Here is a 22,199-nt window from a genome sequence, read left to right as displayed (position 1 = left end):
TAAAGGTTACCTTTTATGGCGGTTTTCGTGATCGAAAGAAAAGAGTTGTATGATAGCTTGCACGTGCATCGACTTGGCCGCCAGGTAAAGCCGGCGTCAAACCATATTCAGCCATCTTCGGTAACACCGACAAGAAGTAGTAGTAGTCGTGGTGATGGTGGTAGGGGAAAAATGATCAGCTGACTTTTAGTTAGCTGTGCTTATCGCACGACATTGAAGAAAACGATTGTAAGAAACGTTGACGTTTATATTCTTTCGATTTATCACTTTTTTTCTCTCTCTTCACCTCTCTACCCCTACCCCTACTCATTCCATCATTGCAGTGGAATATATACGTCACTGGAGTTCACGATAAGAACGTTAAAATATGAAAAACCGTTAATATAATTTAAGTAGGAAAATTTTTAGATTTTTACTGTGTAGTAAGAATATTTTGTGTTTAAATATTTTTATAAATAAATTTTTTTATATATAATATATATTTTTATAAATATACAATCTCGTTGAAAATACTTTAATGTATAAGAAAACAATTAAATATATAATTAATAGAAAAATAAAAAGAATGTTGCACAGTGTTGTTGTTGTTGTTGTTGTTATTATTATGTCGTTCGCATCTAACATAAGTTTCTTTCACCTGTTTTAAAACAGGTGAGTGAGAGTAAGAAATCCAACCAACCAACCAACCAACGAACCAACCAAGCAAGTAAGCAAGCAACAAGCATGATGGTTCTTCGTTCATAGTCAGTCATCATCGTTGGTAGTGTCGTCGTCTCAGAAATATTCGTCCCCACTCTGTTTTATCCCATGGCAATGAGCGAAGACTGTCGAGAGTGCGAAAAGAGAGGAAAAGAAAGAGTTAGAGGGGGTGGGGTAGGATGAGGTGGGGTGGAGTGGGTTGGGTTGGTAAGGCATTAAGGAGCTGAGTCGAGTTCTTCTCTCTACTTCGAAGTCAGTCAGCGTGTAGTAAGAGTCAGCGTGTGCATAAAGTCTCAATAGTCAGGTAGTTCTAGTTAAATATCACTGTCCTCAATCCAACATCAACATCAACAAACAACAACAACAACAAGTGTTCAATAAGTAAAATGGTGTTTCTTGATAGTTGTCCAGTGAAAGTTCAGTGTCTCGTTTTATCTTAACTTCGCTTGCTTTCGATTATTATCGATAATCGTTTGGAAGAAAAAGCGAAAGTTACAATAAGAAAAATGATAGAAACAAAAATATATAAAGATAATACACTTAGTTGTTTGAGATTTGTTAGGAGAAGCAACCCAATGTGTTTGTTTTTTTATTTTGTTATTGTAACATTTAAATGATTATAAAAACAAACACAATTTGCAAATGTCGATCAACAACGTGTTTGGTTTTTTTTTATTGTAACAATTGAATGGTTATGAAAAAATAAAAACAGTTTGCAAATGTCGACCTTCGATAGGATTGAATCAACTTCACCAACACCACCACCACTACGATCGTCAGTATCGTTCACTAACACAACTTCTACTACTACTACTACTACTATTGGACTTGAGAGAATTTTATCATCGAACCAAGCGTGTCGGACGACCAGAGGTGGTGGTACTACCTGTGTGGATATTCGATACTTGCCCAGATATCGAATGATCCTTTCGTTGACCGACCGATTCTCGTAATTCAAGAATCCCTTTTTTCACTCACGTTCAGTCGTGTTCATCGACGAGAAATATCTTTTTGAACTGTACGACGAAGTACACGGTCGTCTGGTCGCCTTCTCTGTCCCTTTACCTGTCCCCGTCACCGTATTTCGAGTTGCCGCCGTATATACTCGTCGTTAACAAATGTGTATCTGTGTATTAATGCATAATCACATTAGTGAAAGAAACTAGTTCGTCATTCTGATAAGAACAAAAAAAAACACATTTTTTTCTTCTTTTTATTATTATTATTTTTCTCATCTGCAATTATTTTATTTTCCTATGGAAGATAAAAAGGTGTAAACACAGGTTCGAGTGTTAAAGTGTTCGTCAGTTTTTTTTTTTTTTTTTGGCTTCAAATTAATCAGAGTGCAATTCCTACGACATTTTAGTTTCCTTTTGGTTTGGAAAAATATTATTAAAGTAAAGTTGGAAATATATATAAAAAAAAAGTGACATGGGTGGTGGAGTCAGGATGAACAGAGATATTCCTAGCAGTACCTTAGCGACCTTGAGGGGTATTCTGGTCAGTTCGTTGTCGAAAGAAAACCTTGGCCCAAACGATATTTCCTCGATACACGAACAACAACAACACCAACACGTCAGGCTTCGACCACCGAGGAAGGTTCACTTTCGCGAAGGTAAACTCCTTTTTCCTATATGTCTATATACAATATATACACATATATAGATGTATTCCTATAATGTTCGCGTATAATAATGAATCATTTGAAATAACCCAAGATTATTATTTCATATGATTTTTTTTTTTTTTTTTTTTAAACATGGTTATCATTTTTTATGACCTTATTATACGAAGTATGTTTTTATCGTATTATTCTGATATTATTATTATGTCGTTAAAAATAAGATCACAAAATTGATCTATCATTTAAAAATATGAATCATTTGTTAATACCATTTTTTTTTTCTTCCTTTTCTATCTTTTCAATATTGCGTCTTATGGCATTTATTTTATTTTATTTTAGTTTATTTTAGTTTGTGGGATAAATCATTTATTATAATAAATAAATAAATAAATAAATAAATAAATAAATATATATATATATATATATATATATATATATATATATATATATATATAAATAAATAAACATTTTTTTTATGTTTTTTATTTGATATAATTATAAGATATTTTCCCTTATAGTATTATTTATTTTATTCTATTTTATTTTATGTTATTTTATTTTATTTTATGTTTTCTTATTTTATGTTATTTTATTTTATGTTTTTTTATTTTATTTTATTTTAATTTATTCTATTTTATGTTATTTTATTTTATGTTATGTTATTTTATTTTATTTTAATTTATTACATTCTATTTTATGTTATTTTATTTTATTTTATTTTATGTTATATTATTTTATTTTAATTTATTTTATTTTATTTTATGGGAGAAACCACTCATTATAATGCAAAACTTACAAAAATAAATTAAATACAAAGAAAATAAAGATAGTTATAGTAAAAATTACTTGTATTAATACAAATATGTAACAAATTTTAATTTTAATTTTATGTAATATAATTATAAATGTTATCTTATATATTCATATAAAAAAATAAACTTATAGTTTGTTAAATGTTCTAATAGAAAAGAACCGTTTGTTTCTTGTCAGGTGGGAAAGAATTCATCGAGAAGGAGGATTGAATTTAATGGTCCTTGAAAAACGAATAAAGTAGTATCACATTGAAAAAGCAATGATGAGATAAAGAAGATATGCTTCTACTTCTACTTCTTCTACTTCTACTACTACTTCTTCTTCTTCTTCTTCTTTCTTCTTTTTCCTTTTTCTACTTATTTTATTTGATTCAACTTCGTCTTGAAAGTTTCGATTCAAATGCCAATACTTTCTCTATCTTTCTATCTCTTTCTCTTAGAATTTACGTCTCATTCGTGTGCTCGAGTTTGTCGACGTTAGAATCGATGGTGAAATAAAGGTAAGGGTGTGAGAAGGAAGGTTTTAGGGTTGGGGTGGCACTTAGATTGCTGCCACGTCGCTAGTTGTAATTAAACCATCGACGCGCTTCAACGATCATCTTCTTCCTGGATCTATCAAGGAAGATAATGCGAGAATGGCTTTAGGCTCCTTTTAAGATCTCTAACGTTAGAAACGTTTTCTACCTTTTCAAACTGTGAACGAACTTCAGTAAAATAGTTCAATGTAAAAAGATAAAAAGAGAGAGAGAGAGAGAGAGAGATAAATAGAGATAAATAGAAATAGATAAAAGTAGATAGATAGATAGAACTGATTGATTGGTCCAGTTGATCTTTGCTATCGTTTCAATGAAGTTTCCTTTTTTGATTTTAACCCATTACCAGCCACAATACGAAAATGCAAAAAAAAAAAGTAATTAAATTAAATTTACTGTATATTCATATTCATACTATAATCAAATAGAATTATTTTTGTTTGCAACAATTGTGTGTGTGTGTGTTTTTTTTTATTTAAATATAACAATAATTGTAATATTATATTTCATATTACATATTTATTTTATTTTATTTTTACTGTTATAATATAATAATTAATATATATATAAATATTAATATATAATTATTATTATATATTTATTTTATATTTATTTTAATTTTTGTTCTTATTTTGATATTATATTGTAATATTATATTATAATGTAATGTTATAATTTATTAATATTTGATAATATATTGAAATTTTATATATATTTTAATTATTTTTTGATATATATTAAATTTTTATATGTATATTTATTAATTATTGATTTAAATTAAAATCATGAAGATTTGTAATATTTTTCATGAAGCACGACCCAGGTACGATTTCATTTCATTTTAACGAATATATTTCATTCGATAAGATAAGAATATTTGAGAATTTCATCGTCATGATCATAATCATCATAAATGTTTGCTTCTACCCAATCCCAATCCCCTGTCCTTATTCCTGTTTCGTATCTTTTTTCTTTTTTTTTTTTTTTTTTAATGTAAATTCTTCATTTCTGTTTCTTTCTTCTATTTTTCCGATAAATGTGTAACAAATCATAAAGAGGTGGGATGTGGGGGGGGGGTGAGGGGTTTGATGAGTAGTTTCAAAGGAAAGATTGCTATTTAAAAAAAAACGAACGATGAAGGATTTTATTCCTTTTTTTTTTTAATATTTTTTTTTTTTTCGTAGAGGTTATAATCTAGCTGCTCAGTTTACACATATGGGAGTGTATGTATCTATATATGTGTGTGTGTGTATCTTTCTTTCTATATATGTGAGAGATTTATCTATAAGGATCAAAACCTTTCCTAGGTTAATCTATGTTACATATTGACGGTTACCACCACCACTGAACCCTACTCGATCACCATTGGCCCTTCTATCGTTTTCAAGCATCGAAAGGTTCGATCGATACCAGAGAGATAGAAAGAGAGAGAGAGAGAGAGAGAGAGAGAGAGAGAGAGAGAGAGAGAGAGAGAGAAAGATTATTCTAAGCATTAATCCAAAATGCATGGATTAAGTATAATGGTGTGTGTGTGATTTATCGTAAATTCTCATTCTATATTATTACATTTGTTATATGTTCTTCTATTTTTTTTTATTGAAGTGAAAACTTCCTTAGAATGGGGGTGATTTGAAAAAAGCGAACGAAAATCCATGGTAACGGCAACGGCAACGGCAACGGCAACGAAACGATGAAACGGCTACGGTACTAAAAAGAGAAAACGAGACACAAACATGTGCACATCTATAGGATTTAGCCTAAAAGAGAATGAGATAGAAGATGGTATGCATTTGTTTCTTATTATCTTTGTCTTCTCTTTATGCGGTGTTTCTTAGTTCCCACTCCTGACTATTAAGTGTTGTATATATGTGTGCGTTTGTGTGCGACTGCTTACTACGAAACGTAGACTCATATTAACTCAATCCACACATTTAAAAATATAAGTTATTTCTTCGAATGGCCACTAGACTATTCACATTTTTCACAAGCAAAGCTGTTTTTTTTTTTTTTTTTTTATAATAAACTAGGGGTGCCCCGTCACGTGTTGCTATGGTTCACAATCAGTCCAATACACACGTCTTTAAGTCAAAGAATTAGGGACCCTATAGGAGGGACACGCCATATACATTGCTAGGCTGAAAATGTGGGGGGACAGCTTCCGTTGCATCGCGCAGCCATGTTTATCTTTAGTATGTATTAACGGCTGTGGTTAGTTGAATCATTCGCACGCAGTCACGTGACTACACGAGTTCCTGTCCCCCCAGCAATGTACATGGCGCGTCCCTTCTATAAGGTCCCTACAACGAATTACCTTATACCGCCATCTGTTAGAATCTTATCGAACTAACAGAGATAATCATGACTCGTTATTAATAAACAAATAATTTGCAATAAAATAATAATTATAATAAAATAATACTCCTATCTTTCAAGTTGGATGAAACTGTACACAGTGTGTACAATTTTATTTAAATCGGTTCAGTAGTTTAGGAGTCCATTGCGGACAAACAACGTAACACGTAATTTATATGTATTAAGATAAGATAAAGTTTACAATTATCTTACTCCTGATACTCTGCATTCGACTCATTCTCTCGAAGCGAAGGTTTTAAGAAGGTTTCACTTCTGACACGTGTGATCTGCACACCATACACACACACACACGTTTTATTTTTATTTATTCATTTATTTAACCTACACTTGAAAATATTGTTCCAAGTATATTCCGTGATCTTTCCAATTGTTTTTGTCAAACGAATCTGTGGAAATACTATGAGATGTGTGTGTTGATAGTATACACTTGAAAATAATTGAAATACTCGTTGTTGTATGGATGAAATTGATTTGATGTTGTTTTGTTTGTAACAGGATAGTTTCAATCGATCAACAGATCGATTTATTTTCATGAAAATATCAATCATTCGAGTTCTTTACTACAATTCCAATAGATTGGACAAATTCATGTTAGTTGTGAAGATAGGAGAAAAACATTGTTTCACTCGATCGGCAAATTTGATCGTACGTGAGGAAGAAAAATTATTTATATAAAAATAAATAAAAAGAAAAGAAAGATAATAATAAAAACAAAAAAAAAAGAAAGAAAAAAGAAAAAAGAAAATTCTTGATAACAGCTATTATTGACGCGTTCGTTTTACACTGAATAGAGCAGCCGCCCATCGATGGAGTAGATCAGCTTCGGATGCTACGAGTTGTACGCGGAAATTGGAAATCGGAAATGGAAAGTTTTGCTAGGGCTTCCGGAATGAAGGATTGCGATAGGAACGAAGGAGGAAGGCCTACTAATATTGGTGTCAGTGTTTCTCAATCCTTCTCTTAACTACACCTTTCATAACATCATACACCTTTTGATTGAAATTATGATATGATAATAATTTATTACTTTTTATGATGAAATATATAATTATATATATATATTATCTTTTTATTCAATATATTTTATGATGATTTTATCAGTAACATAAGTATATGTATATGTGTGTGTGTGTGTTTTGTTAATTAAATACATCGTGATAACGAATCAAGTAAATAGTAAAAATATTCTTATTTATTGAAATGCAATTTTGTTATTTTTAATATTGAATACAGATAAAAGAATAAATTTGATAGAGAATGGTGTATATTGATTTACGTAATAAATTAAACAATATTTGTAATTATAATTTGTAGTTAATTTTAAATAAAGAAAAAAAACATCGAATGCAGAATATTAATCGGCAGTTTTCAAACCGATTATATTTAACCGGTTGTGATATATTTAGCATTGAATATCTTACCAAAAAAAATTAATAAATAAATAAATACAATATTTTTATAATTGCGTTTTTTTAAAAAGAAAAGAAAAAGAAAAACTAGATATATATATATATATATATATATTATATTTTTTTATATTATATAATATAAATTTATTTTATATATTATTAATTTAATATTAATTTTTAATAGTATATTTATATAATAATAATTTTAATATTATATTTATAAAATAAAAATTGTATAATTTATATAATTTATATAAATAAATATAATATATATATATACTGTCATTTATACATCATATATACATCATATATATATATATATATATATTTGAACTATAGGATGATAAAAAAGTTTGACAATGTGACATGAAAAAAAAAAAAAAAGTAAAAATCGATTTACAATTTTTTTATTTATCACAATCGATCAATAAAAACATTTATTAGAAAGGGTAGTTTTTACTCATATTATAGTGATGAGAATAAGAAAAGAAAAGAAAAGGGACCCCATTCGAATGGGGAATGATACGATCGTTTAATTGGGGCGTGGATCGATTTATTCCGTAATTAACAATCACCACCGGTTTCTAAGGGGCCAATCGGGGGTGTTGAAACTAGTCGTCTTGTTCATCGCATCCCTCCAGGCACTTTTCATCCTAATCGATGTGTATTACGACTACCATCACCATAACTAACCATCACCACTACTACGATTACTATTACGTTCTATTCTCATTTCTAACTTCCTATTATTTTCTTCTTTTGAATTTTTATTTGTTTACAAAGTATTATAATATAGACAATTATTTAATTTATTATTACATAATATTGAACAAAATCAATTTTTTTTCTTATGGGGGTTATTAATGTTTATCGTGCATGAAAGTTTTCTATCTTCGTTTAATATATAATCGGTGCGTGGAAATGATTCCTATTGGTGTATTCCAACTGTCGTCATTAATCATGATAATAAATGACATTAAATAGGGTAGTTAAGTATTATATGTATGTGTATTATATATGTGTGTGTGTATTATAGGATCAAATGATGTAGAATTAGATCCAATAATATGTTGAATATCGGACAACGTTGAGAAACACGAAATATGCACAGTTTTAGTTGGTATTAGTTGATGTTTGCAGGTGCATCATACATGCATGTTGTGTATCTGCATTTGTACCTGCATTTATGCATGTTTAGTATTATTGATAAGTTCATTACGATTTGATAGGAAATTTAGTTCAGTATTTTTTCTTGTTTATTTTCTAAACGTTGAATTCTCGCATCAATCGATCCACGTCTCACGTTCTTCCTCGTCTACGTTGAATGAGAAAGATGAAAGGTTGAAGAAAAAAAATGGAAATATGAGGGATGAGAGAGAGAGAGAGAGAGAGAGAGGAAAAGAGAGAGAGAGGAAAAGAGAGAGAGAGAGAGAGAGAGAGAGAAACATTTCGATCGTTGCGCTCGAGCCCGTTGGCTTCATCTGCATTGCGCCAAAACGAGTCAACGCGGGGGTGTTTTATCGTTTTACCTTTACGTTATCACGATAATGCTAAAGTTTAACGAACGATTTTCTTCTATACTCTTTGCATATACTTATATTAATACTTTTGTAACATTTTTTGTCTTCTTCTTCTTTCTATTTAAGTAAATATCTAATAGTCAAACTGATGATGGTTAGAAGATTTAAAAGGTACCTACCCACAGGTGGTTCTGAATCATGTTATTTAACTATCTCGATATAGAAACTTTAGAAAAAGACAAAGATTGGTAGATAAATAGATCATGATTATAAATTGAATTTATTTTATTTTTTTTATTTTTATCTAGATAGTTTTATTTTAATTATTTTTTTTTGCTATTTAGGGTTTTGATGAACATCTTGTTGGTTAGATTTTTGTTTTTATCATATATTACTTATATTTATTAATATATATATTAATACATGGATTGTATTAATTTATATTATTAATATAATATAATATAATATATATAACTTAACTTAACTATATTAATATAATATTAGTATAATATATTATTATTATAATATTAGTAAATTATAATATAATATAATTATAATATAGTATACTATAAATTGGTATATTATAATATAAAATTAATGTAATATATTAATATAATTAAATTAAGTTATATATATATAACGAATATAAATGAATTTTTGTTTAATATTTTTTTTTTTATTATTATTATCAAGGTCGTTTTATATTTTTTTTTTGTTCTTTAGAATTTGGATGACGATGATATTGTTCGTAAGATTTGTGATTTAACGATAGATCGAGTTATCTTTCTTTTCACGTTGTTAGGAAGGAATATATATCCTGAAATAGGAAAATTCGATTTGTTTCGAGTGTTGCAGGGAGATATGGGAGGGGGAGGGGCATTTCGTACTTTCCAATGGGTGGACATCGTCGGATGTTGCGATTGGCATCTTGATTGACGCACTTCAACGAGAGACGCTCATTCTCGTCCTTTCCCCCTATTCAGTTTGTCAGTACGCAGAGAGACAACTGCATTCGTCGAAGTCCATCATCGTAGGATTTAATATTAATCCGTATATTTTTCTCCCTCCCACCTCCAACCTCTCTCCTCCCTCCTCCCTCTTCCCTATTTCTCAATCCCATCGGCTTCATTAATCGATCCTTTGTTCTTCATTCCTCGTTTCCCCTCGGTGTGATTCTCGTACCGATTAGAAAATTCATTGAGATTATCTATGACGATTAAATTATTTATTTTGCTTTCATAATTAGATGATATCATCTAGGACAATATTTTTTGTTTTTTTTTTAGCAAAAGTAATTTGTTTTACAAATCTTTATTAAAATAAGAAATAAATATATCGTATGTGTATATAGGAAATATCATTCATTTATTTAGTTTTGTAGTTGTGGAATATCTAGGACAATGTTTAGTTTTACCAAATAGTTTGTTACAAATCTTTATTACAATCTCATACACACACACACCCTGTATATAGGAAATATTATGAATTTATTTATTAATTTAATTATTTTTATATAATTATTTAATATCTACTACAATATTTAGTTTTACTAAATAGCTAGTTGCTAATATTTATTACATCATGTATATAAAAAATATTATTAATTAATTAATTAATTTATTTATTTTTATAATTGTTTAATATTCAGGAAAATATTTAGCTTTACCAAATAATTTCCAACAAATTTATATTACAATCCCACATATACACACACACCCTGTGTATATAGGATATATTATTACTAATTTATTAATTTGATTATTTTTATAATTATGTAATATCCAGGACAATATTTAGTTTTACCAAATAGTTAATTACAAATATTTACTACACCCTGTATATAAAAAATATTAGTAATTTATACAATTAATTAATTATTTTATTTTTATAATTATTTAAGATCTAGGACAATATTTAGTTTTACCAAATAGTTAATTACAAATATTTATTACACCCTGTATATAAAAAAAACATTATTAATTAATATAATAAATTAATTTAATTATTTTTATAATTATATAATATCCAGAAAAAAATATTTACTTTTACCAAATAATTTGTTACAAATCTCTATTACAATCCTACACACATACACACACTCTGTATATAGGAAACATTATTAATTAATTAATTAATTAATATAATTTATATATTTTTCTAATTGGCATAATATCCAGGACAAAATGTTAAGTTTCATAGTAAAACCCTTTTTTTACAAATCTTTACAATCACACATAAACATACATAAACACACATACATACATATATATTATGATAGTATATACAGTATATGAAAAGGATCGATGATTATAACGTATAAACTATCTAAAGGAAAGCAACAACGCAGAACAAAGCCGTGAATTGTTCGCTTGATTATTTAGAACGACTCTCCTCTTCGTAAGCGATCGTTTGAAAAGGTAAAAGCACATTGTCTTTCTCGTTTATCGTCGCGAACCGGAAATCATGATATCCGCGAGAACGCGCGCAAGCGTTTGCCTTGCTTCTATTCTACTACTGTGTTTAAGTTCATAAAGAGAAAAAGAGAGAGAGAGAGAGAGAGAGAGAGAGAGAGTCAGCTACCAGTGGAGAACTATTCTGATTTTACTTGATGCATCTTAATCCCCCTAGCATTGTTGGAGTCATGGAATTCGTGAATCACAAACGCGTCCGTGCTTTTCACAGTATATATATGTATATATGTATATATATATATATATATCCTCGTTTCTCTGTTCAACTCAAATTCACAATGTATACGGATCAAAGAGATTATCCCTGGACCCAACCATGGAACTGTTCTGCTAACGTTGAGTATCATTTTCTGTTTTTTTTTTCTTCTTTTTCTCTCACTCACCATCTGTTATTTTTTTTTTCTCTCTCTCGTAAAATATGAGAACGTAATTTAATTTATTTTTTTTTTTTTTAATTCAACTCCAACTCTAGAGAGTTACTTTATTTTTTTTTTTTTTATCTAGTCCTTGTTGTAAAATCAAAAGAAAAGAAGTGATCTTCTTTTTTTCTTCTCTCTCTCTCTCTCTTTTTCGTTTAGTTTGAATTAACATAATAAATATGAAGAAGAGAAAATAAACAGACTGAGAGGGAGAGAGAGAGAGGGAGGAAGAGAGAGAGACAGAGACAGAAAATAGAACTTTGGGAATTTACTTTTTTAAGATTTGTTTGATAGTTTAAGAAAATTTTGGTGTTTGAGGTGGAGAAAACTGTATTTTATAAAGTTAATCTTAAATAAAAAATTAAACTTGTAATTGTGTCCACATAATTATGAAAGTGGTCTAATGTAAGTTAAAATTAAAAAAAAAAAAAAAAAATAAATAAATTAGTTGTTCAGTTATTTCACAGAGCACATTATTTTAAACTAAATTAATTCAAAAAAAAAAAAAAAATTAAATAAATTAAATTAAATAAAATTATATATTTTCAAATTTGTTTTTTAATTTTGTTATAATATATTTTTTTTATTTAATTATTTCCTTTTTAAATTTTATTATAATATGTATCTTTTCTTTTTTTCAATTTTTTTTTTTTTTTAATTTTATTAAAATATATATTTTTTACTTTTTAATTTTCCTATAATAGAATTAAATATTATTATATATATATTTTTATTTTATTTTATTTTTTATTTTTATTATAATATATATTTTTTATTTTTTAATTTTCTTATTTATTTTATTATAATATGTATCGTTTATTTTTTAATTTTCCTTTTAATTTTATTAGAATGTATATTTTTTTAATTTTTTAATTTTCTTTTCAATATTATTACAATACATATTTTTTATTTGTTAATTTTACTATAATAGAATTAAATAATATAATTATATATATTTTAATTTTATTATTTTTAATTTTATTATATTATATATTTTGTATTCTTTAATTTTACTATAATAAAATTTTAATAATATTATGTATATTTGTAAATTATTTTTATTTTTTTATTTCTACTATAATAAAATTAAATAATATTATATAGAATTTATTTATAGTATTGAAATGTAATCCTTTTAATATTTTATATATAACTTTATAATTAAATCACTTTCATAATTATAGGCACAATTTCTATCTAATATAAAATATCATAGATCATTTTAAATGTATCTAATCATAAAAGCATTTCTTGTGATTGAACTATTACCACCCAACCATTAAAGAAAAGTACAAGAAATAGAAAGAACAAGAATTTTCCGTCTTTTGTTATAAAATTTTCTACGGAAATAGAATACTTTTGATAAGAGGAAGATAACATTTACATGAATGCAAGGAAAAGAAAAGAAAAGAAAAGAAAAAAAAAAAAGGTGTATACCTTTCGATACTTTTGTATATAAGGTATTAACACTACCATCCTACGTAAATTCATGTTCATTTCTTTTCTTTTTCTTTTTCTTTTTCTTTTCTTTTCTTTTACATTATTTCTCGTAGCCGCTAGCACTAGGTAAAGTAAGCCTTTGGTACGTTTCCAAGTTTGGTATGCGAATAGAAAAAGAAGAACTGAAAGAGAATGTGTGTTCTGTGTGTGAATGAAATAGATAGATGAAGATAAAGAAAGAAAAAAAGGATAGAGATAGAGAAAGAGAGATAGAGAAAGAGAGATAGAGAAAGAGAGATAGTTAGTTTCGTAGATTAAGAGGGAAGCTTTTCACCTTAGGCGAAAACGCACTATAACTTTTTGTCAGTTATTAATGCAACCGAGAAACAATTTTCTAACTAACGAAAGTGCTAACTTGGCGACCGTGTTAAATACCTTTCTCCTTTTTTTTTAATTTCTTTTTTATTTCTTTTTTCTTTTTATTTATTTATTTTTTTTTTTATTAAAGAATTTTTCTTCATGAGAACATTCATTAAGTATGATATTTATCTAGGAATTTGATATTTAATTGTATATTGATACAAATCGATTGGATATTATTATATTTTTCGATACGTGTGTGTGTGTGTGTGTGTGTGTCGTTGCATATTTATGTGTGATAATTGTAGAGGATATTATAGTAGATCAAAAGATTAAATTTTATATTGATTTTTTATTATTATTATTATTATATAATTAATTTTTTTATTACTTTATTTTAATTATTATTTTATAATTTAATAATTTGTTATTATAATTTTTATTATTATATAGGAATATTGTATTATATAACAAATGATATACTTTATTATTATATATAGAAATATTATGTTAAATAACAAATTAAATATTTTATATAGTTTATTATAATATTTTATATAGATATATAAAATATTATAATATTTGTATATTGCAAACGATATATTTATGAATATTTAAAAATAGGAAAGCGCCTATTAATAGAAACATTTTTCTAATTGTATATACTTTATTTTTATAATTATTTAAACATTGAAATATAATTTAATAATTATTTAAATATAATTTAATTAAATAATATTTTTTATAATTTAAATATCACCCATTCCAACGATACCTTAAACAAGATTAAATTATTTTCGTCTTTTCTATTTAACAATTCATCAATTCATCAATTGATATAAAATAAAGAAAATTAATAGAAGTAAAACCAAACAAAAAAAAAATAAAAAAATATCAATATAATTTATACCACATTATTAATACATAAATTATTATTTATTTAATATTAAAAATATAATTATAATACAATGAAATTTATGTTATCAGTTACATTTAGTTCAAAGTGTCAATGATTAAACTTCATTTGATTTTCGTTTGATTTACTTCGAAAAGAGATGAACCATCATCGGTGTAATAAATCTTTTACAAAATAAGAAGCTGAACAGGGCGGGGGGAGGATATAAGGAAAGGGTTGAGAATAGGGTGTATAGGGTGTATAGGAAAGTATAGGGGTTAGTAACAGTAGCTCGATAATTCTATATAGTTGGCTATGTCGACTAAACGCTAACTACATTGGCTTTTGGGAACAAAGAATGCTGCTGTGCTGCTATCGACGTTATCTCGATCGAATAAAAACGTCTCTAACTCCTCCTCCTCCTACTCCTCCTCCTCCTTTTACCTCTTGACATAAATCTTGGTGATAGTGGTGGTGGTGGGTTTAGGATTGGGGATGGAGATATAACAATAAAGAAGGAAAAAAAAATTGGTGAGGTAACGAACAAGGGATATCTTCCGATCGTTAAATTGTCTCCAATGTGACCAACAACTGATCACAGATTTTCTTCTTCTATCTTTCGTCTTCTTCTTCTTTTTTCTTTTTTTTGAGGAGATTTATGAGGGAGGTTTATGAGGGACCACAAAATAATTCCACACACGTTAAGATTATTTTTAAGTTAATTTAGGATCGTCAATGTATTAGAAATGTAGATTTTGATTAGTGGATGATCGGTAATCTTGAAAAGTATTTGACGAATTGTCTTGAAATTTTGACAAACAATGTTGCATTCGCAAACCTAACCAATTGTAGTTAGGTTTTTGTTGTTACATTTATTTATTTAGAAAATAATACATCTGAAATTGAAATTGATTTCAATGACGTATCAGAACACATCATGTGTGTCTCTTTGACCAAACAAATGCATGACGTACTAATACGTCATATGTAACTAAAAGGGTTAATCAGTTTCTACTTTGTTATACGTTCTTCTTCTTCTTCTTTTTTTTTTCTTTTTGAGTTCATTGGCTGCAAAAAAAATAGAAAATAAGAGAGTGAACAAATTTCTTCTCACTCGACTTGAATTTTGTTTTTTTTCTCTCTCGAGAAGTCGGTCGCACATTTTCCATCCTCGTCTTTTCGAGCGTGTAAAGAAGAAGAAGAAGAAGAAGAAGAAGTCAAGGGGTAGGGGAAGGGGGAGGGTTAGAAAAAAAAATGTTGAGGCGCGCGCAAAAATGGGGATGGGGGTTGAAAAGGGGATGGATGGGGTTCTGATATATCGGAATAAATCTCGTTCAGTGCTTTCATGAAAAATCCCTTTATCGGTGCCGTGGCAGACGAACCGATTCACTTTTTCTATATACATATATATGTATATATGTATATATGTGTACCAATATCCAATCACAATCGGAGATGCGATTGCCAACAATTCCATTGGCATATTCTTCCCGCGATTCATGCAACGTTAGCGAATATATTTCAGCATTTAGGGTGGGTGGGGTGGGGGGTATATTCAAGGTACAAAGTTAGACATCCTTAAAATGCTTACCCATCGATGTGTTTCGAGTCATTATACTTTAGATTGATCGATGATGAACTAATCGTTTTTTTTTTTTTTTTTTTTTGGTATCGTGACGTTGCATAGTAAATTATGTGCTTTTCTTATTTATTTTATTTTATTTTTTTTTATTGAATTTTATTAATCCTTTGGAACACTTTCAATAATTTTATCTGTTGTCTCTTTCTGTCTCTTCTTTAGTTTGATTTTATTATTTCAGTTCGTTTAATCATCATGATGAATAATATTTTTTTTTTTTTTAATGAACTTTTGATTATTAGGAAATAATTGGTAAATTATGTTCTTTTTTTTTGTTTTTTTTTTAATTGAATTTTAATAATCCTTGAAATATTTTCAATAATTTTATCTGTTGTCTCTTTCTTTCTATTCTTTAGTTTGATTTTATTATTTCACAGTTCGTTTTATAATTTAATTGAATTTTATTATTAATAATATTATCCCGACGATGTGAATAATATATTTTTTAAATGAACTTATGATTATTAGGAAATAATTGGTAAATTATATTCTTCTTTTTTTTTTTTTTTTAATTGAATTTTACTAATCCTTGGAATACTTTCAATAATTTTATCTATTGTCTCTTTTTTTCTTTCTTTCTTTCTTTTTTCTTTAGTTTGATTTGATTATTTCACAATTCGTTTTAATTTCATTTCATTTAATTATTAATAATAATATAATCCCCACGATAAATAATATTTTTTGTTCAAACGAATTTATTCGGAAATAATCGGATTATTTTTTGTCGAATAATTTAATTTCAATTTTTTTTTCTTCTTCTTCTTCTTCTTTCAATTTGGACGTTTTGTTTCATTCAGGTTCGTTTTTTTTTTTTTTCATTTAGTTTAATTATCAATAATAATCCATGATGATAACATTTTGAAATTGAAGGTAATACGAAATAAAATTGTATATCGTTTTTCGATTGATATTAACGTCTTTGAAATTTTCTATTTCTTTCCAATCCTTTTTCTATTCTTTTTTCTATCCTTTTTCTCTCAAACTCATTTGCCTCGAAACACGAATCCGATATAATACTCGGTTCTTATCAATGAGAAGAGTAGTAATAGTAATCTTCGTATCATTTGAAACGTTCAAGTTTCTTCCACAGTTTTTGTTGCTACGATTTTATTATTCGATTATTATTCGATACAAATCTTTTTTAAAACGTTTCTTCGATACAATCGACTTCAAAAAAAGAAAAAAAAAATTGTAATAAAAGAAATCAAATAAAATTCATTGGAGAAAATCATCGAACATTTTATTTTCTAACTTTCACGATTAGTGATAACATATAATTTGTTATTATTTATACTAATATTAATATAAAAGAAATAAAATGGTAGATTATTTTTATTTACTTCAATGATCATTTAGAACACACTTATGAAAGTATATCTTTTCGATTCGATCCGATTTTTTTTTTTTTTTTCCTTTAGTAGTTGTCTCTTCATTTAATTTCTTTTTTCCTTTTTTGTCCTATTACCTAGTTCTTTTTTTTTCTTTCTTTCTATCATATAACTGTATATCTATCTATCTATATATATATGTATGTTGTTATCAGTGTATTTTCTTGTCTTGTCGAAGAAGAAAGCACGTAGGTTGGAAACAGGGCAACGACGTTTGGAAAAATCTCCTTTTTCACGGTTGTATTATTCTGGCTATTATCCAAACTTTCAACTTTTGTAGTTGTCGTCATCATTTTCGTTTCTACCTATCGAATTATCTTTTTTCTAATCAATGTTGGATAACAACGTTCGTGATTTGAAAAATAGATCGAATTATATTCTAAACGAAATAACAGGTTAATCTTTTTTCATAGGTTGGTATCACCAAAAATAAATATATATATATAGATGAATTTACTCATTAGTCTGATAAATTTGATTGTTCATTTAATTGTATACTTAATAATAATAATAATAATATTAATTTTTATAATATATAATCGTACAAATCTTTTATTTTTGTATTTTTTTTTTTTCAAATAAAAATACAAACAAACAATAACAATAATAATTGTATTAGTATAGTAATGGTATAGTAATAGTAAAAAGTTATTATTTCATTTAATTATTTTTTATTTTTTTTTTGTTTTTTTGTTTTTTTTGTTTTAAATAAAAACGTTATGGAAAACTATGACAATGACAAATGATCGTTCAAACGTTAAGTTACGTTCCTTTATTTTATTTTCCATCGTTTTTTTTTTGTCTAAGTCACGTAGCTACGACACACACAACACAACGTAGACTTTAACCTGTCACTTGCCACGAAATTCACCAACCCAAGAAAAAAAAGTCCTACAGTGATATCCTTCCAGACCAGTTTTTGGTATTATTTCCATTCCCATTGGATTTCTATTTAAACATATAGACAAATTCTTGTCGTTAATGAACACTTTGTTATTTATATGTTTGTTCAATATAAATATATTTATCAATACTATTTCAACTACAAGTAGTAAGGACAAGTAGTTAAAGAAAAATAATAAAGAAAGTGAAATAAAAAGATTAGCTTTTAATAAATTGTTATAATATTATTATTATACTTTCATAAGCATGAAATAAGTTTATTGTTATTGTTGTAAGTATTCTTATTCGTTTTATAATAACCGTAGTAGTATTAGTAGTAGTACTAGTAGTAGTAGTAGTTGTTGTTTCGAAATCATACAAAGTTCTACCACTATACCGGTTGTTAAAGTGCAAGAATGGCGTTTGTTTCATGTTATATCGGAACTTGATGAGACGTTTATATATATATATATATTTTATGTATATAGGTATGTGTATACTCTTGACAAATATGAGACGTTGGTTGGTTGCTAGTGTCATGTCGTGCGGAAACTCGATAAGGACTGAGAATTAACGAGGGAAACGCGAGAATTTCCCGAATGATCGCCTTTTGTATATGCAAGGATTCCTATCGAACTAAATTTGAAAGTTTCTGTAATTTTATATTTCCTATATGGTCATTTTTATTCTAATCTTATTAACATTATAGATATTTATTTATTTAATTTTTTTTCTTCAAATTTTAATTTTCATTTTAATATTAATATTACAAAAGAACAATTTTTAATCAGTGAACAAATTCCTATAAAATTATAAATTCGAACATTCCTGTAATTTTACAATATATTTCCCATATCATTATTTTTATTTTTATTTTTATTAATATTAGATCTTTATTTTTTTATAAATTTTAATTTTAATTTTACTAAAGAACAATTTAAATCAATGAACGGATTCCTATGGAATTAAATTCGAACTTTCGTGTAATTTTATAATATATTTCCCATATAATCATTTTTTTATTTTAATTTTTATTAACATTAGATCTTGATTTTTTTTTTTTATAAATTTTAATTTTAATTAATTTTAATTTTAATTTTAATTTTAATATTACAAAAGAACAATTTAAATCAATGAACGAATTTCTATCAAACTCAATTCGAACATTCCTGTAATTTCACAATATATTTCCCATATAATAATCACATTTTTATTTTAATTTTTATTAACATTAGATCTTGATTTTTTTTTTTATAAATTTTAATTTTTAATTCATTTTCATTTTAATTTTACATAAGAACAATTTTTTTTTTTAGATCAATGAACTCTCCGATCATAAAATTTTGTTTGTTTTCTTTGACAATTTTATAGAAACGTATAAAATGAACATTATTTATTATACTTTATTTATTATATTTTTCTTTTTTTAATGTTATTTTTTACGTGATTCACGTCAAAGTTTATGGAAATACTTTTGAGTTTTTTTTTTCTTTTCTGTTGTTGTTGGTTTCTTTCTCTCTTTCTAGAAAAGGATCTACTAGGAGAAAACTAATTACTTCGTAAATAAGAATTGTCGTTTGGTCACGAGAGTAATTTTCTTGTCCGAGAATGCGAAAGACTTCTTCTCTTCTCTTTTTATTATTTTTATTTTTTTTTTATTTTCTATCTCTCCTCCTTTTTCTTTATTTCTAAAGAGAGTAAACGAGAAAAGTTAAAGAAACATCTTGAAACATTGTATACGGGCTATCATTTACTCGACTGCATTTTAATAGAATTTCAAAATAAAAAAATAAAAAAAAATAGTTTCAATATACGTTGTTTTTTTTTTTTTATATATATATAAATTTTAAAATATGATTATTATAATATTAATAACATATAAGTGTTTTCGACTATAAAAATTGGAACTTTAATTTTTTACAGTATATATACAAATATTTAACATTAAAACTACCTAACACTCTTAAACTTAACCAGTTAAAGTACGTTCGACGTGTATACACGTCGGAACAAATCTCTATTGCGGTGCGTTTGACGTGTATACTCGTCGTGTAAAATAAAAAATTACCATTCATCGCTATAAAAAACTCGTAATCTCAATAAAATGTAATAAGAATATTATTTGATGATATGTTTCCCTTTTATATTACCAATACGACATCTATGTATTTTATTTATATTTATTGAATTTATTTTTATTTATAAGATGTGTCATTTGCTCAAAAAAATGGAAATCGCAAGGAAACAAGATTTTGGTGTACGATCCTGTGTGAAGTATCGCACTTTGTGTAGTACCGTGCACACTTTGAAACATATCACACATACATAGGTTGAAATTTTGTTAACTATTTTTTGATTTTTCTTCGTTTATTCTTCCTATCTTCAATTTTTCTTTTTTTATCTATTTTATTATTATTTTTTTTTGACAATTTTCAAGCATACTTTCAAGCAAGTATGAATAACATATTCAGAAACGAATTGTTAGTTTTTTGGACTTTGAATAAAAATGTAATCCTACCTCGTTTTTCGTCAAATTTATAATAATACCATTTGTCCTACGTTCGACGTGTATACACGTCGTTGCTTGTTTTTAATTCTGCACCCTGTAGTGATCTTTTCAAAACTAAATTCCACACTCAACTGGTTAAATAATTGTATTGTGTAATTCTTGAATTATTAGAGTTTCCAAATTAAATAAAATAATGTTATATTTTATTATTGTACTTTATTATAACAATCTAACCAGCTAAAAAATTTCATCTTATATTAAGATACATATTATATATTTTTTCATTAAGTATTGGTGAGATTAGGGTAAGTCTAACATTGAATATTTTCCCATATAAATCACAACGTGTTAATAAACATCAATCGTATTCTTTTACATTAAAAAATAATAAAAAACAAATATAAAGTTAGCATAGAATTCAATTGTACACAAGACCGACAAAATTTGATCAGGATACAGGGGTGAGGAAGGGAAAAGGGAGGAAGGGCGTCCCTTCACGTAATGCTTGTCGTCTTTGACGCGTGAATCTCAGGAACGTTTAGAATATGAGGTACCAGACGCGTCTGCGGACGCGAGATACGTCGCTCATTAGGGAAATGTGGGTTTGCAACAGCCTAAGGGATACGTTAGGAGAACTGAGAATTGATCTAGAGGATCTAGAATCTTCCTAGATCTCCCTAGATCTCTCTGAATCTCTCTGGATCAACCTAGATCTTCATGGATCTTCGTGAACGTTGTCCTATTCCACTGCTTGCTATCATCGGTTCATTCACATTGCAAAATACAAAATGGTACGAAAACTGCCACCATTTTTTATTTTTATCTTCATTCACGATTAACTTCATCCAACTATAATTTACGATACACATGCCGCTTTTTTGTTGGGTCCTGAAAAGTGTCATCTATTTTTTACTTTCTTTCTTTCTTGAATTATCACCCATCGTTATCGATTTTTTTTCTCTCTCTCTCTCTCTCTCTCTGTGTAAGTCTGTGGGTGAGTGAGTGGGAGTCGTGTGATTAATCAAAATGTTTAAACGATTTATTTTTTTTTTTTTTTTTTTTTTATAGATATATCAAAAATATGTTGTTTTTTTTTTTTGTTTGGATTAAAATGTTATTGAATTTTTAGGAGGCAATTTTGATTGAAACAAATCTACCACGGTTTTTTAAATTGTGTGTTTTAATACTCGTCGTATTTTAAAATTCAGGAACCAATTGAGAAGTTT

The 22,199-nt window shown here is 27.0% G+C and overlaps 1 protein-coding gene and 1 long non-coding RNA gene across 12 annotated transcripts in view; both read left to right on the top strand.

Annotated features, from left to right (window-relative positions):
• The window catches only part of LOC107064666 (uncharacterized), a 38,842-nt gene extending 31,928 nt beyond the window's left edge, over nucleotides 1–6,914 (top strand). For 2 of the 3 annotated variants that reach the window (XR_016176095.1, XR_016176097.1), the window contains one exon: nucleotides 652–1,138. This is a non-coding gene — a long non-coding RNA (uncharacterized LOC107064666). Of the gene's footprint in view, nucleotides 1–651; nucleotides 1,139–6,832 lie in introns of those variants that run through there. The other variant, XR_016176096.1, reaches the window with a different exon arrangement.
• LOC107064664 (uncharacterized) overlaps nucleotides 1–22,199 on the top strand; it is a 183,496-nt gene that overhangs the window by 56,083 nt on the left and 105,214 nt on the right. For 3 of the 9 annotated variants that reach the window (XM_015317626.2, XM_015317620.2, XM_015317618.2), the window contains exon 1: nucleotides 1,974–2,314. The exons of the other annotated variants lie outside the window; for them this stretch is intronic. In XM_015317626.2, the coding sequence (XP_015173112.1) occupies nucleotides 2,131–2,314 (184 nt within the window). In that variant the 5' untranslated portion in view covers nucleotides 1,974–2,130. Of the gene's footprint in view, nucleotides 1–1,973; nucleotides 2,315–22,199 lie in introns of those variants that run through there. 9 annotated transcript variants of the gene reach the window in all.

This window comes from Polistes dominula, unplaced genomic scaffold, assembly GCF_049000335.1.
Source record: "Polistes dominula isolate Pdom_NZ unplaced genomic scaffold, Pdom_raw_medaka contig_31, whole genome shotgun sequence".
In the NCBI taxonomy this organism is placed as follows: domain Eukaryota; kingdom Metazoa; phylum Arthropoda; class Insecta; order Hymenoptera; family Vespidae; genus Polistes; species Polistes dominula.
The sequence above is the reverse complement of the archived record's forward strand: the minus strand, read 5'-3'. Positions and strand labels throughout refer to the sequence as shown.